The 14,751-nt window shown below is 44.6% G+C and overlaps 1 protein-coding gene across 3 annotated transcripts in view; it reads left to right on the top strand.

Annotated features, from left to right (window-relative positions):
• Nucleotides 1-13,999, top strand: part of LOC110502317 (inositol polyphosphate-5-phosphatase A) — a 192,336-nt gene extending 178,337 nt beyond the window's left edge. Inside the window, exons 13-16 of one of the 3 annotated variants that reach the window (XM_036960462.1) lie at nt 8,164-8,275; nt 11,203-11,271; nt 12,088-12,124; nt 12,338-13,999. In XM_036960462.1, the coding sequence (XP_036816357.1) occupies nt 8,164-8,275; nt 11,203-11,271; nt 12,088-12,124; nt 12,338-12,375 (256 nt within the window). In that variant the 3' untranslated portion in view covers nt 12,376-13,999. The other 2 variants (XM_021580257.2, XM_021580259.2) reach the window with 2 other exon arrangements.
• Nucleotides 14,000-14,751: the final 752 nt, after the last annotated feature.

The raw sequence follows: 14,751 nt of genomic DNA, 5'->3' as shown, positions 1-14,751 counted from the left end.
AACCATCTAAACTCAGCTAAAAAATGAGCGCCCCTTTTTCAAGACCCTGTCTTTCAAAGATAATTCGTACAAATCCAAATTACTTCACAGATCCTCATTGTAATGGGTTTAAACACTGTTTCCCATGCTTGTTCAATGAACCATAAACAATTAATAAACATGCACCTGTGGAACGGTCATTAAGACACTGACAGCTTACAGACGGTAGGCAATTAAGGTCACAGTCATGAAAACGTAGGACACTAAAGTGGCCTTTCTACTGACTCTGAAAAACACCAAAAGAAAGATGCTCAAGGTCCCTGCTCATCTGTGTGAACGTGCCTTAGGCATGCTGCAAGGAGGCATGAGGACTGCAGATGTGGCCAGGGCAATAAATTGCTATGTCCGTACTGTGAGACGCCTAAGACAGCGCTACAGGGAGACAGGATGGACAGCTGATCATCCTCGCAGGAATGTCAGTATTCTGCCATGGCCAGCGAAGAGCCCGGATTTCTATCCCATTGAGCACGTCTGGGACCTGTTGGATCGGAGGGTGAGGGCTAGGGCCATTCCCCCCAGAAATGTCCGGGAACGTGCAGGTGCCTTGGTGGAAGAGTGGGGTAACATCTTGCAGCAAGAACGGGCAAATCTGGTGCAGTCCACGAGGAGGAGATGCACTACAGTACTTAATGCAGCTGGTGGCCACACCAGACTGTTACTTTTGACCCCCCCCCCCCCCCCCCCCTTTGTTCAGGGACACATTATTACATTTCTGTTAGTCGCATGTCTGTGGAACTTGTTCAGTTTATGTCTCAGTTGTTGAATCTTATGTTTATACAAATATTTACATTAAGTTTGCTGAAAATACATGCAGTTGACAGTGAGAGGACGTTCCTTTTTTTTTGCTGCGTTTATTACCCTGCACATTAATCGGTACCTGTATTGGTACCTACTAGTAACTATCTATTGTCCTGTATATTACCTACTACCCCTGTCTATTACCCCATAAAGGGCCTACTCTCTGCCCTTCACGATCATTGACTATGAAATGGTGTGCCTACCCCTCATACCCTTCATCTTGCATTCTAACCATGTGTTTAGTCACAGTAGGTATTCACTTAGTTTATCCAGGATTCAGTTAACGGTGTACAAATCATTACTTTTTGGAAGGACTCATTCTATCCATTGGTAAGAAGGTGTTGTAAAAAGGAGTGGACCTTACTACTAACCTTACTAAAGCACCACGTCACTGACGAGCAGAGTAAAACAGCTGTGCACAAACAGGCTGATGTTTTGCTCCATTAATGGTATGGGGCCTTAACATTACTCAATCAACCCTCTTGGGCCAAATGGCTTTGTTTGTGCCAAATATATGTTTGATGGTTATCAATTGTTTAGTATGATTGGATGTGCTTCTAAACTGCTCCCCTGGGTAGGTAGGTGGGTGTGTGTGTGTGCGCGTGTGCGTGTGTATGTGTCTGTCTGTTCTTGCTTGTGTGTGTGAAGAGCACTGCATTGATATTCCTTCGCGGTGGGAGTTGGGGGACCATGGAGAGGGGGGTCCTTCTCGTCTCCTCTTCCTCAAACAAATGCATTTGCAATTAGCCCTTTTCAGAGCAGAGGGAGGGCAAGCACACACACCGGCCTGTGTGGGAATATGTTTTGGCGGTGGCGCGATAATGGCGCTTGACCTTTCACTCGTGACTCAATCAGTGCAGATAATGAAATGCTGTAATCAAACAATAATTACTTGATAAACTGCTCTGGTGGCGGGTGTGGAGCCGGACCGGTGGAGAGAGTGTGTGTGTGTGTGTGTCAAGGTCCTGCCAGTCACTGTTTTTAAATTACTCCGTGTCTTAATCAGGGACCCCATTTACATCGCTTTGCATAAGTGACATCTGGATTTATTGTCCTTTTACACTCGGTGACTTTTGCACCTATCTATCCATAATATAATATTGAATCATCGTCTCCCTGCCGAGTGAATGAACAGGCTTGCTGTGAAAGAATACGAATGATGTTCACCTAATGGGGACATGATGAATCAAATTGCTAAAACCTGGGCATAGCGTATGAAATTTGATTCAATCCACTCAGCGTCTGATACAAGCCACTTCCTTGTCAGCGGTTAATGAGTGGAAATGGCCTAGTTAAACTTAAACAACCTTCTCCCATTCACATAACACACACTTGCACTAACACATACACACACCGCATACATACTTGTCCCCCTCCCCCTGTCAGATCATCCTTGTGCTCCATGAGCAATCAAGCACACAATGATTGTTCTCCATCACATGGCCTGCTCAGGAACAGCCCCTCACCATCTGTGAGGTTATTACTCCCCTTATCACAAGCCGCAGAGGCCCCCTGCACGCACGCACATACACACATGCTTGCTTACATTCAATCTAGAAATCAATACTGTTCAATATGGTTTATTCTATGAATTAATCCTGCATGTGGAAGTCTTTGTCCACCTATGTAATTGGATAACCATAGCCTAGTTGCTGTAGGTCAGTTAGCATGTTGTCGGGGATAAAGATGTCATCAAACCCTCACTTATTTTAGTTTTGGGATCAGGGTCGGTATTCTCAACGCGTCTCAGCGGAGGAGTGCTGGTACAGGATCAGTTTTACCTGTTTAGATAATAATGAGTGCGATTGTATGGACGGCGGGGGACTGAGCTAAGATCAGCACTACTACTCTGAGACCGCTTATGAATACAGGGCCAGAGCTGTGTGTATGAGGTTGTGAAAATATGTAGCAGCGAGAGAGAGAAAAAAAATGATGATCCTCTTTCACCTCCACCAGGCTGCAGTAAAAGCTAAACCACCCCAAAACTGGAGGTTCCATTCCATTTTTAGAATAAGACACTATAGTGTTATTGAAACTGTACATTATTTCAGTGTCTGTACCGCACGTTCTCGTGCATCATGTTTGCATTTCTGGAATGTGCTACAAGCTGTAGATATAATATCGCTCCAGCTTCAAGAAGCCGTCTGTCAAAGTTGGCCCGTGACATGTCTAAGCACTCGGCCACCAGGGTGTGGAATTTAGCCGTAGCCCGCGAGAGTTGTACCTGGTGCCAGCCGGCTGCCGCACGCTGATAGGCTGCGGGGTATCCCCATTCACACAGAAGCACACACACTCATACACACAAGTATGCTCAAATGCGATATCGGTTGGAGTTCAGTAGTTGGGAGGGGGGCGCAGTCTTTCAAGATGGGTTTATCAATTGGAAATGAACCTTGTGATAAAAATAGTTAGAGCCCCCCCCCCCAAAAAAAAATAAGATGATATTACAAAGACTATCATCTTCGTAACAAACGACAGCATGGACCCAAGACTCAAAATAACTGAATGGTGTACTTGAAATGGTACAATTCTGATTATGTTTGCTGGAATAGCATAACTAAGGTAATCTCCCCAAAACATCTGAGGAGGCTGAGTAACTTATGTTATTCATATATTTTGATTGATTTTAGGAGAATGCTTTTAGTACTGCCCGTTATCTGATTTATTTGCTTTTTTTTTGGTCTAAGATCGATGCAAAAATGTCATCTAAACCTGGAACGGGGGGAAATTCAGTGAACAATGAGAGAGTAGGGGAAGAATGTATTCCTGCTTTAACCAGATTACCCTGAATGGGCTCGGAGGGAGCTTTTGAGCGACATCAGACAGACTGGCGTTCTAACTCTATCAGTGTACAGCCCCAATGAGTCGACTACTCCGAGAGGGAGGAGGAAAGAGGGATAGTGAGAGTGGAACAAGAGAAGGAGGGGAAGACACTTGAGCTAGGAAGGATGGCTCCAGTCCCATGAGTCTGTGTTTGCCAAGTCTAGACAGGCCATGGGGCGAGAGGGGCGAGAGGAGCAAAGTGGCCAGGGGGTTGCGAGGCGAGGAGGGCCAGGGTGTGCGAGGAGGAGGGCTGATAAACAGTTGTCTCTTCACCGTTTGGTGTTTAACAGGAAGCTGGGAGCCCCCCCTGGACCAACCTTGGCATGTTAGCATACATTTTCCAAACATGGCGGGTCTATGACGATGGGCCGAAGAGAGTGTGTGTGTGTGTGTGGTTGTGTGTGTGTGTGTGTGTGTGTGGTTGTGTGTGGTAGTGTGTGTGTGTGGTAGTGTGTGTGTGTGTGTGTGGTAGTGTGTGTGTGGTAGTGCATCTGATGGCCAGTGCAAGCCAAGTGAAGTCCTGTCCTCTGAAAGGTCCTCCTATACTGCGGTGGAGGCGCTTGACTGTTTATGGGGTACCAGAGATGTCCGTTAGCCACTGTTTCCTTTAGCACCGCAAAAGAGAGATTCTAAGGCACGCACACAGCTGATATTGTTTGCTGGAGTGTCAATGAGATCGTGCGTTATCACACACAATCCGCTGAAGAGGAACATTGTTTCACACTCTCAACACATCCATCGTTCTAACTGCTGGGGATCCATTGAAAATGTGGAAGGGGCTATTGTAGGATATATATGTACAATGGCCGTGTGTCTGTGTGCATCTTCCCTGGGCTGATGCTTCGCTGGGATGAGAGGGAGCCTTTTGTTTAAATGGCTCTGGTACAGAGAGGGTTAAACAGACGCTCAAGACTTCCTCCTGAGTAGAAAGGGGGCTGCTGAATAGTTGCAGAAACTCTTGCACAGAGTGTAGCAGTCTGTCCAACACACACACCACCTCTGAGCAACCTGTGGCATTTGACACTGTGTTTGTATTGGGCCAATGTTGTGACGGAGAGCTCTCCAACCCTGAAATGTGGAGCAAACATTCAGGGAGTTTTATTGATAGCCGTTTGTGCGGCTGATCTTTGTGAATGAAAATTGAGGTGTGTCGCTCCTCGTTTCCGTCTTTGCTTTGCCAAGCCTCCCCTGATAACGGTAAACAAATATGGAGGAGCGGGAGAGGTGAGTCAGTTGGGAGGGAAAAAAGTTTACTTTACCGTAAAAAGAAAATAACCTGACGGCTAAGCCAATCCCTGCGTCCGACACTGAGTCATGTGACATTAGCCCCATGATGCCCCTCCTTACCTCTGCCCGTGTGTCATTCATACTGTAACCAATCTTATCTCTGGCTCCCTGCCCTGCCCATATTCACTAGTTTATATTCCCTTCGTTAAATACGGGCACACTCAATTGGCCCCTGTTTGGCTTGTCACTTATTTGTCATTATGTAAAACAAGATAACGGAATTTGGCCAGGAGATAGGAAATGTTGGACACAACAGAACGGGGATGGTGCTCGACAGTGCTGGGTGACTGCAGCTTGGGGACAAGAGCTCCCAACTGGCCTGGCCCGGCCCATTTCCGCGCTCTCTCTCTGGATGGTGAGGCTGAGTGATACCAGACCTGGGTTCAAATAATTGAACTTCCTTGTGCAATGGAACCAGTAGGATAGCTGCAAACGGGCAAATGCAAACCCCACCCATCTGGCACGTTTAGAGCCAACTCTAAAAGTTTTTGAACCCAGGTCTGACTGACACACAGTAGGGCTGGGTTTCACGTCGCCGATGCTTGGTACTGCTCAAACACACGACTGACCAGGCTTTTCACACTCACCAGAAAATAAATCCTATGAGTGATGTTGCAGCAGGAAGTAGAACATTAAAAACCCACATGAAGAATGAGTAATGGTGTGGTGGCTTTGAGAGACATGTTGGATATGTGGAAGTTCCCCGTGTTGAAGTCTGTGAACTTTACACTAGAGGTTATAACCCAACAAAAGAGGACGTTTTCAATTGTGTGCAGGTGCACATTTTGACTTCCTCATTTTCGATGCTTCCTGTCATCCCATAGTGATTCTTGGTTGCAATATAAGCATTGGCAACAGCTCACGGCTCCTTATAACCACCTTTAGGAATGCATGTGAATATATTCACAGTGCACTATGCATTACCTACAGGTGGTTCATAGAAGCTGTTAGCAGATCTGCTGGTGAACCTCTGCTCTAGGTCGTTAAGCCAGTTGCAGCAGCACCACAGTAGCCTACCTGAGGGACCGAAGTTGGGCCAGCCGAGTGTGTGTGTGGGTCTCCGTCTCACAGCGAACATGGCAGACTCATACACACAGGTGGGCGATTGTTGAGTTTATCAGCTCAGCCCCATTTAATTAGTGTAATTAGTCTTGCTGCGGGCAATAAGAGACCGATAGGAGCTGACGGGCTCCGGCCGCACACACCCACTAGCCCCGTTTGCTTTCAGATACGTTTGTATCTGCGCTAATCGGACACATTAATCACACAGGGCTCCCCAAAGCCGCCACTGATGTTTGCTGTTGCATTAGGACCTGTTATCTCAATTGGAGCCATTGGAGGGTGCGGTGAGAAGGGGAGGAGGAGTGTAGGGTAAGACTGCCTGCAGATAGACATTATCGTTCAATTGCCATTGTTGAGTATCGCTAATCCCCTTATACGGTGATTAATAACCTTTTTCCCGATGTGTTTTTTCATTATCAAAAACAGTTGGGTAATAGTGGTTTTGTTTTTTGTTAATGTGCTCCACAGCAATTTGCTACGATAGGTTGATACTCCCTTCCCTTAGAGAGATCGCGTAGTCATTTAGGGCCAGTTCACTGTATGGACTGGAGAGTCTGTAGCTAGGCCAGCCACTGAAGATCGAGACACTTTGATGACACTGCTCTTTTCCTCCCGCACTCTCGCTTTACTGTCTGAGCCCTCTCTATCCCCGCTCCTCTCTCTGCCGCCCGGCATCCCTCGTCCTATTCTTCCTCTCGTCTTTGAAAGACTTTCATCCGGAGGATCCCTCCATCAACCCTTCTTTAGCATACCAAAACCTGCTGCATTTCCACATGCTTTAACGTGGCGTTAATGCTAAATGGAGGCTGGAGGCTCTGTAAAGGAGCCCTCTCTGCAGGCCTGTTTGTTCACCCAGCAGGGGGGTGCTGTGCGCTGGCCGGATGTGGGTACCTCTCGTCCCCTATCCCCCTCCGGCCCGCCCCGGTCCGCCCTCCCGTAGTCCCCAGTCTGTGGTCGTACTGGTCGCCATGGCACAACTGTAGCATCCCCCCTTGTGCTGTGGCAGCTGTGTGTGTACGTGCGTGTGTGTGTACGTGCGCGTACGTGCGCACCTCTGGAGGTGTTTACCAGGCCTCTGTTTGCGCAGTTGGTTTCCTGCCTGGCTGCCTGAGAGTGACACAATCACCCTTCATGGCTTCAATGTGACAGTGTATGGCCTGCCCTGCACAGCATGTCTGGTTGGTTGGCCTAAAGAGGTGCCTGTGTGTGTCGTAGCAGCGACTAGTTAGCTAGGTGAATGTATCCGAAAGCTGTGTGCTAGCAGCCTCTCATTCGGACCTATGGACCCATCTGACTGACTGGAGAATACTGGGAGTGGGGGGGGGGGGGGTCACGTCCCGTTATGGTGTAAAACACACGTGCATACACAGGAAGATGTATGCGCACACAAACATACACACACGGAAACATAATAATTGCACTGTTACTTTCAAGTCTTCTAACGTCGTCACCTGAGCGTCTCGACAATGGAGAATAATATCGGACGGCTGGGGTTATTTTGTCATTCGTTTATTACTGGCCCCGGGGGGAAACGTGTGTTGCGTTACGCCACGGTGAGCCCTGTGTGTAGCACTGAAGGAGCAAATTGGATTGGTATTACAGTATGTAAACCCAGTCCTATCCTGATGAGCCGCACAAACAAATTGGATTGGTGGCATGTAAATCTAATGCAGTTTGATGAGCTGTAGGGCTAAATTGAATTCTCAACAATGTAAATCTGCATCGGCTCGATGAGGTTCCCGGCGGGCCCGGGCTACTTAAATCATCCGATTGTTCCTCCTGTTACCAGATACAATCTCACTTGGCCATTTGCCACAGCCCTAATCTCTTTTTGATGGCTGCATAGGGATGTAGAGGGGGAGGAGGGGGGAGAGAGTGGGGGAGAGCCACTGAGCCTGTAAACATTTCTCTGATTGAGCCATCCATGTGTGTTTAATCAAAAGATGATTTCCAGACAGTCAAAGCTGTGTATCTGATTTAGATTCAGTGTTCTCTCCTTTTCTGTGCTCTAGCCCCTAACTAAGAATCCCTTTAACAATCTAATTTAGAATACACAGAATTGTATTTTTGTATTTCTTCCTCTTTATTAACACAGAAGTCTTGATTATTGTATGATGATGGTGTGTTTTTGGGGGGGGGGGTTTGTTTCCACAGTTATCCGTACAGTGAAGACAGCAGTCAGGGAAAGCAGTACATGAACACTAGATGCCCTGCCTGGTGTGACCGCGTCCTTATGTCTGCCACAGCTAAAGACCTGGTCTTAAAGGTGAGTTTTTAAGAAGCCTAAGACACATACACACGGCAAAAACAGTCATTAGTAGACCATCACCCCGTGGTGGATCCCAGATTCATGTAGAATCTTGGATTGCCAATCGGGGATAGCGTCACACCCTTGGTCTATGGCTTCTGCTCTTCCTCCATCCCTCTTTCCTTCACATTCCGTCTCAACTTCTTCACCTCTCCTCCATTCTCTCTCTTTTTTCAACCCGCTCTGTTACTCTCACTTCTTCTTCTCTCTCTCTGCTCTGCCAGCCTCCCAGATGGAGGGATTTACTGTGTGTGAATATTCATATGGTGAGTTTAAGCCCAGGGTCCACACAGACAGTATATATGTCCCCTATCTTCTAGCTTGCCAGCGAGCCATAATGGCCCTGTAAAGACAGAGATCTTGTGCTCCCTCTGTCTGCTCTTTCTCAGAGTCAACACAGTGGCAGAACCCAAAGCTGTGGCCCACCACCCTGCCTAAATCCAGAAGAGGCATTGTAAACTCTCAACCAATCTGCCACCACTCCCCTCCCTCCCCGTCAGCACGGCACCAGTTTGGGCTCCAGACTGTTGTTTTTCCCCTGTTGTTTGCTGGATTACTTGGAATATCTACCATGCTAGTCTCTCAAAGTTGTTCACGTCTGACTGTGATGTTTAGAGAACAAGGCGGATCTGAGGTTGGATAATGCAAAACTGTTTCTAAGACCTCTTCAGCACTTGGCATCTTCGCAAAGTGCATCTCTTAACATGTTTACGGTCAGCCTAACTTACAATTTTCCATGTAACCACAACTTTAAGGACTGCATCCTTTTTTAGTAAGTTTTCCCTGTTGGTGGCGACTGTTGTCGTAAAAAAATAAAGTTTGTGTAAATCTGTCATTTCAGTTTACACGGAGGTGTCCCATTTTTTTTGTTGTTGCTTTAATCAGCCCAATGAATAGATTGAGTTTGTCCACCTATTTGATTACTATGCTTTTTAAGGTGACAAGAGGAGAAATGTATTGTGTCTGAAAGTGCACACTCACACTTGATTAAGCTGGAGATGGTCCATGACAATAGAGCTGTTGGAAGGCATCTGTCGTGATAAATGAGACTAGATTACACCGGCCAGCTGTAAATTTAAGTGAAGGCAGCCACCTTGACATGGCATGGCAGATGTTCAGTAGGCACAAAATTGTCCGAAATGGGGTGAAACCGAGAGAAACAGTCTGAACATGTCCACTGCAAAACGTTTTGCTACGGTGTGCCCTATTGAACATATCCCTGTACGGGGAGGAACTTGCCGTCCATGGCGACGAGAGAATCTTTAATGAACACAACACCAGAGCATCCCTTCCTCCACAGGAGCACCTCTCTTCTGCACTACTGTAGTTGTTTCTGCCGTTTATCTGATGGTCTGGGGGTGTGCAGGAGTCTCTAGGATAAAAGCCCGGTCCACTTCACAGTGGGAGTCTGCACACAACCACACTCACATCTCTGAGCTCCAGAACACAGAAGGGAGGAGAGGAAGGAAGTTGACTTTCTAAAACATAACAATTCCCTACTAGCCTTTCTTCTCATCTGCTGTGGCTTTACAAGAAGGTTTGGCTAATCCCCCTTTCCAAAACACTTGCCCTCATCATTAGTTTTAAAAAAGAGACAAAAAGGCTATAAATTGTCCATAAATAGTAGTTCTATAATTATTTATTTTCTCAATTACAGGTTAATTGCTTGTACTGTAGGGGAGCCTAACATTAAAATGTTCACAGATTGGCTGATGATGCACTGAGCATACGCACATGCGCACACACACACACCACAGACAAACACACACACACTCAGTCACTCCAAGACAGCGTTACAGATTGTAGAGACATGGGCCTGAAAAACAGGCGTCCACGTGGCATCGTCTATCATGGCATGGTCGGTTAACTCGCCGCCATGTTATTTTCTGCTTGCCGAGCCCTAACACACCAAAGGTTGCCCGCTGCCTGCGCGGTACAGCGCCGGAGGGTGGATGTGCGGTAATGAATGCTCAGCGGAGCGAGCGCTCTGTTTCTGCCGGAGGGCCCCCGGTAATTTGTTTATCTGTCTAAAGATTATGCAGCTCGAAAATCCACAATTTGATGCTGTCTTTGTAAATGATCAAGTCTCTATGTGATGAATGTATCCCGGGCTCCAGGAGTCAGCGACTTATGCGTTTGGCAGGCGGTTGGGGAAAGTGCCGGTGCGTGGCCCTATAGAAAGGTAAAGTGAGGTACCCGGTGCACGCCAGCGCACCAGTGACCTTAGACTAGCAGGATAGGTTTGAAGTTAATTTGGATTTAAGTTTCTGGTCCATTCTGAAGCTACTCGTTGTTTCTTCTCAAGTGGAAGCGCTGCGCTCACCTAGTCACAACTGACGGCTCTCAGGCTCTTTAAAAAGTCTTCAGTTCTACCAGAGAAATGATTTATTATAGTCTAGGCCTGAGGTTTATGTCTGTGTTTTGACACTTCCTTTGTGTGAAATATGGAAACATGATTCATTCATATGCTGTATGAGCTCATTTGTTTGGGAGGTAAATATGGTCTTGGTAACTGGTTTCCTTACAGTTCCTGTCCATTCACTGTATTCAATCTTCAAGTAAAATGTGCAATATTGACTTTCTGAAGTTGTATTAACTCTGTTAAAACTCTGCTGTTAGTTATAAATCAGTCATATGTAATCAACTGTAGGCTCCTTCAGGATCAGGTTTAATGACACCGCTTGAAATGTCTAAGATAAGAATTTTCTTGTAATAACATTGTATATAATAATGCTTATTTGACCTCGAAATGGCAACAAATAAAATTATTTGGCACACTGGGAGGAACATTTTTCTCTTTCGATTATGTTTTAGGTATTTGTTTACATTTTTATACTACTGTTAATATAATTATTTTCATGCATTTTATTTATTTTTTTTCTCAGCCTGAAAATGAGGAGAAGAACTTGGTCTATGACAATATAGGGCCCAACGTCTGCATGGGGGACCATAAGGTAACATCACAGGCCTATCCCACTTCTGGGTTGTGTTGGGTTGTTTTGCCTGTTTGCGGGTATGGGTGGTTGTCTGTGTATGGATTTGTATGTGTGAAATTGAGTACATTATTTCATCATGTTCTATTGTTTCAATTGAAAACTAAGTTTGCACTTTGTTGGAATTTGGGATTTCCAGACATTTTCAATGAATGGAATTCAGTACAGTCCTTGATTTGAAAGAATATGACTAGTACCAACTACCTTACCTTATCATAACCAAAAACTAGTACTCCACTGACCTATTACTGCAATTGCCTATGCATGTGCCTATAATGAAACCAAAAGTTGGCTGTGAACAGTCATATTGTGATCAGAGGCTATTTTTGTCATGCTGACTTTATGGATAGTATTTAACACAGTCCCTCGAGTCTGTAGTGTCAGACAGTGGCTGTTAGGCTGACAGAGAGAGAGGCGCCTTAAAGCTGAACTCCTCAGTCTTTCATCATTACTTACTGTGGACTGGACAGTAGTGTATGTGTGTGTGTGAGTGAGGGGACCTGGGTACAGAGAGATACTCCACCAGACCTAGGCCAAGAACCACATGCACCCGCTAAAATCACATTCTGCTATGTTTACATTTTTTCCAATGTAGTTAGCGCGCAGGTGAAAATATGTGCCCCCCCCCCCCCCTGGTATGTGAGTTTAGGGTGTGTGTCTTTGTGCGTGTTTGAGAGCTTTAAACTTGTATTGGCCCCATTTGCCTTTGACCCTTCACACTCAGGGCAGGACTGCTGCTAACTGGCTCATTTGTCTCTGTGTCCCTCTGTCTGGCAGCCTGTCTACCTGTCCTTTCGTTTAACAACCGGGGCAGGTAAAGCTAATGCAAATAAGCACAAGTGTTGTAACGTGCAGTGATGTCTTGGTAAATATTTTTATTTATTATTAATCAATTGTAGATTTTTACCGTCATTATTAATTAATTAGGCTTTGGTTTCCTACATTTTTTTAGTTGTTTGTATAATACATGCCTGACGCTGAGGCATAATTCTCATTGTGTCTGTTTTTTTCTTCTTTATTTTGTCAGGGAAGTGGTGCCAAAGGGTGGAAAAGATATCTGCGTGAAGCGCCTCTGTGAGAAGAACACGAGAGTTGGACACAGGATACACACAAACGCCACACACACACACACACACACACACACACACACACACATATACACTGAAGACCCTATACAGACTGTTCAGCAGTGCTGACCAGTTGCAGTCGTTCTAACACCTCATTCATACAAGCTGTTTTTCCACACAACACGTCAGTATCTGGACTACCCACCCGAGACATGTTTGCGATAAGACACATCTTACTGACCTCACAATTGCGACGCACCCTATTCCCCCAGAGAAAGGAAGGACAACTATTTTCCATGTCACAGCCTTGTTGCCAAAACTCTAATAGAAATTAGTCAAAACTACATTATTTTAGATACCATATTTGCAATTTTAGGTACGCCTCTAACATAGAAGCTACTTCCATACAGTATGTAAGATGTTTTTAAAAAGTGCAATGCAAAAAAAATTGTATATCTATATTGTTAGGCTTATTTGTACATTGGACAGTATAACATAGAGTTGTTGATGGTTTTAGTGCTGTTCTCTCTCTTCTGACCAAACTTTGTGGTCCCACTGTTTTAGAATAGATAAATATTTTCACTTAATTTCATTTTTATTTTATTTTCTTGTTGTTTTTTTTTATTTGTCATTGCTGACTTGTGTGCATAACACTGCCATGCCTCACATCAGCTGAATCTCATTTTATATACTGTACTTTTTAAAGAGATAATTTATCATTCTTACCACAATTGTTATGCTGAAGTATATGGAGACAATATGGCTGCTGGGTGTTTCATCAGCCATGACCTTTGAATCTAACATTACAATGGACAGAAGAAGAAAAGAAACTTTTCAGCCAACATGATTTATATAGCCTATCCAATGATATTTTAAGCAGTGCCATAGACCATGTAAGTATATAAGATATTGTTTCATATATAGCAGTCCCACATTATTTCATTATTATTATTCTAACTTATTTCTATGTAATAATATTATGGTTCTGAATGTGATGTTTTTAGATAGGCTTGGGTATCTATTTTTGTTACTGCATTATGGTGCCAAGTATTGTACAAAGAAATGAATTGTGTAAGAGTTAACATAAAATAGTTAAGTACCAACTGATAGATAAAGGTATTGATTATACATTGTAAAAAAAATAAAATACAACAAAAAAAAACGCTAAAAGTCGGTAAAGACCAGGAAGAATTGCTTTTGTATGTAGCCTTCAACAGCCTTCACAGCAATGTTGCAAATTAAGGTCCTCTCATCGCTCGTTCGAGCGTTAAAAAGCGATTAGGGGAGGCTGTTGATGAAACGCGAAGGTTTCCTTTTATTGATTTAATTTACTACACTACAGAGTTCAGACTGTGTGAAGCCGTTAGATTGATCCAGGATTTTATTTTTTTTCTTCATCTAAGTCACCGCAAGTGGAAATGATTTTGTGACTGCCGCTGAATTTTTGTCGTCTTAGCAGTGTGATTTGATTCGTAGGCAAAAACTGCTTGTTTTTCCCACTGGTCACGTGATGAGAAGCTGCAGTTCACTTCTTTCAGCAGATAGAGATTCTATACCCCATTGACGTCATGGCCTCTAGTGTTGGTTATGCGGTTCTCAAGCAATAAAACCATTAGAACTCAGTGGGTGTTTTGTCATCATTCCACCGCATCTATCACTTCAGCATTGCCTACCGCACAACAAGATTTATTAGGTCTTGTTATTTGTAAAAACTTGCTCAACATGCGTGGCCACAATCGTACAGAGGCTAGGTGCACGTAGAGATGACCGTTTTCAAAGATGTTCGTGGTATCACATCAAGTTAAACCATGCAGCTACAGAGTCATCGCGCAAAATGAACGCAGCATCATCTGGACATGTGTGCAACAACATTTCAACGTTCACCTTCTGCTACCATTTCTGTCAAGCCGTTCGATGCATCCAATTTGTGCTCCACAGAACGAACTGTGTCTGTAATACAATGGTGCAAGGCAAACGCGGCGTTCCATTGGAAATGGGTGTATTTCTTCTTCTTTTTTTAACCAAAATGCAATGACGTTATCGGTGTGATCGAGGTGTAAGTCTCCACTTTGGTAATTCTAGTCCTATGGATATTGCAGCTAGACTGGCCTTCTAGGCCTATTATGCTGCGTTTACACAGGCAGACCAATTCTGATCATTTTTCGGTCTTTTGACCAATCACATCAGATCTTTTTCAGAGCTGATCTGATTGGCCAAAAAGACCAATTAGTGGAGGAAAGAAGGTCAGAATTGGGCTGCCTGTGTGGACGCGGAAAACATTTTCCCGTGTTAGACATATATAGAAAACAGTTATGGAAAAATGGCCAATTTCTATATTTCAAGTAAGTTAGAACCAGTGCATTTATATAATAAA

Source organism: Oncorhynchus mykiss, chromosome 23 (assembly GCF_013265735.2).
Source record: "Oncorhynchus mykiss isolate Arlee chromosome 23, USDA_OmykA_1.1, whole genome shotgun sequence".
In the NCBI taxonomy this organism is placed as follows: domain Eukaryota; kingdom Metazoa; phylum Chordata; class Actinopteri; order Salmoniformes; family Salmonidae; genus Oncorhynchus; species Oncorhynchus mykiss.
Note: the sequence above shows the minus strand (reverse complement) of the source record. Positions and strands in the feature narration are given on the sequence as shown.